Source organism: Penaeus monodon, chromosome 7, assembly GCF_015228065.2.
Source record: "Penaeus monodon isolate SGIC_2016 chromosome 7, NSTDA_Pmon_1, whole genome shotgun sequence".
Taxonomy (NCBI): domain Eukaryota; kingdom Metazoa; phylum Arthropoda; class Malacostraca; order Decapoda; family Penaeidae; genus Penaeus; species Penaeus monodon.
The window spans coordinates 38425734-38430733 of NC_051392.1; the positions used below are offsets into that span (position 1 = coordinate 38425734).

General features: G+C 33.5%; 2 protein-coding genes across 2 annotated transcripts in view; both read right to left on the minus strand.

Annotated features, from left to right (window-relative positions):
• LOC119575290 (aspartate aminotransferase, mitochondrial-like) overlaps positions 1–5000 on the minus strand; it is a gene marked incomplete in the record, with an annotated part of 15080 nt that overhangs the window by 2496 nt on the left and 7584 nt on the right.
• The window catches only part of LOC119575292 (39S ribosomal protein L3, mitochondrial-like), a 5481-nt gene continuing 662 nt past the window's right edge, over positions 182–5000 (minus strand). The window contains exons 2-7 of the mRNA XM_037922831.1: positions 4142–4235; positions 3043–3249; positions 2685–2810; positions 1039–1199; positions 670–859; positions 182–565 (exon numbers count right to left, since the gene is read on the minus strand). Of these exons, the coding sequence (XP_037778759.1) occupies positions 323–565; positions 670–859; positions 1039–1199; positions 2685–2810; positions 3043–3249; positions 4142–4204 (990 nt within the window). The 5' untranslated portion in view covers positions 4205–4235 and the 3' untranslated portion in view covers positions 182–322. The remainder of the gene's footprint in view (positions 566–669; positions 860–1038; positions 1200–2684; positions 2811–3042; positions 3250–4141; positions 4236–5000) is intronic.

Below are 5000 nucleotides of genomic sequence, written 5' to 3' on the forward strand. Positions count from 1 at the left end.
TTTTTAAACCATTTTTGTGTTTAAAATCCTGTTCCCTGCATTTGCAGGTACTTTCCTGTCACAATAACGTATAATATTTTGTTCTGTGTTCTATTCCCTAAATATAAAAAAAATTGGGGCTAGTTTTTTTTTTATTAACACTTCCATATTTTTATTTTTTTGGATGCCAAATGAAAAATGGTTTGCTTGGGTTTTCTATTTTCATCTTTAACATACAAGTACAGAGATATTTACAATTCACAATTCTTGAATACAAGCAATGCTCAAATTCATTATAAAGCATTTTAACATTTTACTATAAAAAAAAGGTTCTTCAAATTACCTACTTATTCTCTGCAAAGGTAATTGATGGCTGTGAGAAATTGTGTAAATTTTCATCAAACAATTCTTCATCAATGTTAACTTCATCCTGGAAAAATGTTGGGAAGGGTGGAGGATTTTGCTGTCTATGGAGCTTATGAGCAGGTAAGATGCTATCATACAGATAGACATATGACCCTGTTGGTCCAGGTACCGCTGGCCCATTCACCCAGAGGACGTTGTAGTGTGTGTTGATGCGCCATATCTGTAATCAGATTCATTACTGAAAGCGGTCCACAATTTCATAAATATGCGATATTCAGCATAAAAGTAAATGGATTCAAATAATGAGAGAAAAAAAATTGTCACCTTCAGCCCTCTAATAACTCTTCGATTTCTGCCCATATGTCCTGGCATCTTCTGTCCTGGCCACACTCTGGATTTTTCTCTACCAGAACCAATACTTCCTCCCCTACGGTGACTCTTCGTTACACCATGAGATGCTGGCATACCCTTGAAACCCCATCTCTTCATCACACCTTGGTAACCCCGATCTATCCTGCAAACAAGAGAAGAAAAATTTCTCTTGATTATCCTGATTACAACTGGTATATCATAGACAAGTCATTTTACAAAGGGAAATTATTGCCATAAGACACCAAGAAGTATTAAAGAAAGTTTTCTCGCTGATGGAACAGAAACGTTTAATAAATACCTAAGGTCAATTATCATACTTACGTAATGCCTGCTATGTCAACATATGCTCCAGGCTGGAAGTGAGATGCATACAGAGGAGTTCCAGGAGCAAGTTTGGCATTAGGAGTGATGAGAAACTTTGTTAACTTCTTTTTGGGGGGAACTCCAACCTCACTGAACAAATTGAAGTATTCTTTTGTTATCTAGAGAGAAAAAAAAAAAGCAATTATTATTATGTTATTTCAATATGGTTATTTAACTTGGGGATAAATATTCTGGGTATGAGGGGGGGGGGGGTTAATGCTAATAAGTTATAAAGTTTGAAAACCCTCATGAAGTTTCTAATGAACCGTATTCATATTGACAGATGTATAAAAGGTATGAATGAGAATGAATATCTTCTCGATACAAGAGATATTTGACCGGTTTCGATTGTGTCTTCGTCAGAAATACATGTATTTCTGACGAAGACACAATTGAAACCAGTCAAATACGTCTCTTGTATTGTGAAGATATTCATTCTCATTCATACCGGTTTCCAATTTTGTTTTGACCCCTAGCTTTTTAATTAAAAAAAAAAAAAAAAAAAAGTAAAATCAATAGCAGCAGCAGCACTAGTTGTAGTAATAGTTGTTATTGTAGTAGTAGTTCTAGTACTACGTACTATGAGTACTACTAGTAGTACTACTACTACTAGTAGAAGTAGTAGTAATACTACTACTAGTAGAAGTAGTAGTAATAATACTACTAGTAGAAGTAGTAGTAATACTACTACTAGTAGAAGTAGTAGTAGTACTACTACTACTAGTAGAAGTAGTGTAGTACTACTACTACTACTAGTAGAAGTAGTAGTAGTACTACTAGTACTACTAGTAGAAGTAGTAGTAGTACTACTACTACTACTAGTAGAAGTAGTAGTACTACTACTACTAGTAGAAGTAGTAGTAACTACTACTACTAGTAGAAGTAGTAGTAACTACTACTACTAGTAGAAGTAGTAGTACTACTACTACTACTAGTAGAAGTAGTAGTAGTAATACTAGTAGTACTAGTACTACTAGTTTTAGTACTAATACTACTAGTAGTAGTACTACTACTACTATTACTAAAAAAATCTGAAGAATACCAGACACTGTTGAATGGTCCCTTCCACCTCAAGTAAACATTCACCGACCCCCTGGTTATTCATCAACTGGGGGTCATATCAAGCATTTTGAGAACCCCTGGATTAAAACAATATTGATAAAACTGGAAAATGGATAACCCTTTACACAAGTTTTAAAAGCTATATCACTAGTTCTCAACCACTGCAAGCAATAGTTTTGACAGATATAAATTATGTAGTATATCAAGATATAGCATTTGCATTCAACAAACACAAAAGGGCTGCTGAAAATAAGCATGATGATAATGACAAATGTAGTATAGAAAACCAATCATCTATGTGATCCTCAAATTTTGCTACCAATACTGCTACTGCCTCTTCTGTTATTTTATTACTACAATTATCATTAATATAATATAATCATAACCACCACTATTGCTGTTGCTGCTTCTTGCTTCTGCTAGCAACAGTATCAGTAGCTAATCATATTACTTATACTAACAGTAGCAGTAGCTAATTATATTACTTATACTAACAGTAGCAGTAGCTAATTATATTTTACACTACTAGATATGCAACTTACCTCCCGTGGATCAACAGACTGTGTGCCAACAACAAGAGCGCCAAGCCTTGATGACTTTAGAGGTCGAAAGCTCTTCTCAGCCAAGTCCTCAGGGGGAATGTAATTGACAACATGGTTGTCTGTAGCCTGTGACATGGAAACACCTTAATGCAGTGACAGCAATAAAATAAGTGAAACTAAGACATATTTATTAAAAACTAAGATATGAAAATGACAAAAGCCAACCTTAATGCATAGAAAGCAATAAAATTAGTGATAATAAGACATGTTTATTAAAGAACTGAGGTATGAAAATGACAAAATCCAACCCAAAATATACTTAAGCAATCCTTTGCTGGAATGGCTCATATCCACTTACCTGCAGTAAAGTGGTTAAAAGCCTTTTTCCATCTTTAGTCCACATGGGGTATATACCGATCTTTTTTGCAATCAGCCCACATCGAATGGAGTTCTTGGTAAACTGGCCACGTTCCCATGGCTCAGCTCGGAGAGGCGAGGATAACTTTTCTGATACGACTTCACTTACAAATGCTTGGTTTTCAGGTGTTACTTCTTCAGGGTAAAGCTGTTGTAAATTTGAAAAACATCAACTTTCAAGTAATTATGAAACCTGCATTTCTTATACTTCTCAATACCCTGGCTTAACCCAATGTCGCTGGGAAAATGCTGTATCCATTTTAGAATTTTTTTGTAAAATGTCTCTGCACATATTTGACTCTGCTAGTGCTGAGCCACAAAGGGGATAATTAATAGACCTTGTAACCTTACCCGTTTTCACCTTCCTGAATCTGCATGAAAAATTTTTTTTTATCTAATGCTATGAATATCAATGGTGTACTTTATTACACTCATGATAATTACTACGTTATTGACATTAGTAACTGCAATATAAGACAACAAAATATTTTAGAAAATCAATCAAAAGGGTAAACAGGTGAGACATGTGATACTCGTAACTGGCTCATTGGTGACTTTATTACAAGTGGAGCCATCTATATGTAAGAACAATTAATAAAATAAACTCACAGTGAGCATGGCATTTACATACATGCCATGACCATCATTTTTGGGTTAAATAAACATATCAAAAATAATTAACATACCCAAGAACAAACTAAGCAAAAATAATAATTTATGAAAATAAACAAATTACCACAGATAGTGATGGCATGTGGATGAGTATTAATCAATAGCAAAAAAAACTATTAAAAATTATAGATAATAAATACTGGAGATCATTCTTTTGTCAGCTGGTACTTCCCACAGCATATACAAGATATTTAGACATTTAAATTGTGATTACTTATCTCACTATTTTTGTCTTTCTCTTATCGAAATATAATTTCCTTTTGAATTTCATATGATACTAGAACGAGAATCCACAAACAAAAGCTCCATATTCCAATTTGTAAACTAATTTGTATTTTGCTTTGCTTAAATGCCCTTTATTTCCTTACCGTTCTTGTTACTTTTGGGTGCCAAAAGGGTGGAACTGTGTGCCGCTTCTTCACTCTAGACATACATCTTACTTGAGTAATATTTGGCTGAGATCTGAAAACATAGATAAATAATAATAACAGTGACAATAATAATATAAATTATGTAGAGAGACAGACAGATAGAGAGACTGATACACAGACAAATAAAAATGCAATACTTCTGACAAAAAATACACATAAACATATAATATAGGTATGTATGCACTTCCCAGTGCCCAGCACATTATCTTTGAGATTGAGGTTGAGCGTGTGTGTGTTTATGCCTATTTTACAAACATACACTTCTGATTGCCCTCAGTTTTATTACATATACTTCATAATATAAAACAAAAATAAAAAAGTTATTAATACGGAGACAGTTGCTTCATTACTGATCAAGATCTTTATCACTTGCAAGCAGGTGATACATCAGACCATGTAGCCTGGATGCCCAAGCCATTGCAATTATCTGCATGAAAGGGGGGAGGGAGTAGTATAATCTCAACACTACTGTAATAAAAAAAAATTAAATTTCCCATGTTATTTGAAGATGATTTTATTTTTTTTATTTTATTTATTTTTTTTTTTTTTTATTAATTATGGATATATATAAAAAGGTTTACTAATAAAAACATTGCAGTATGGTAGATAATATATTATTTCTACCAGAATCATTGTTTGCCTTGGCTATTGATTATCTGAGTGGGGGTCTTAGTATGACAAACCCATAACCATAAAAGACAGTACTACAAATCTAGACATTACTAGGAAAGTGTAGTAGAGATTATAAAGAAGAATCAACTCACTCAGTAAATATGAAAAAGAAAACTTTCTGGGG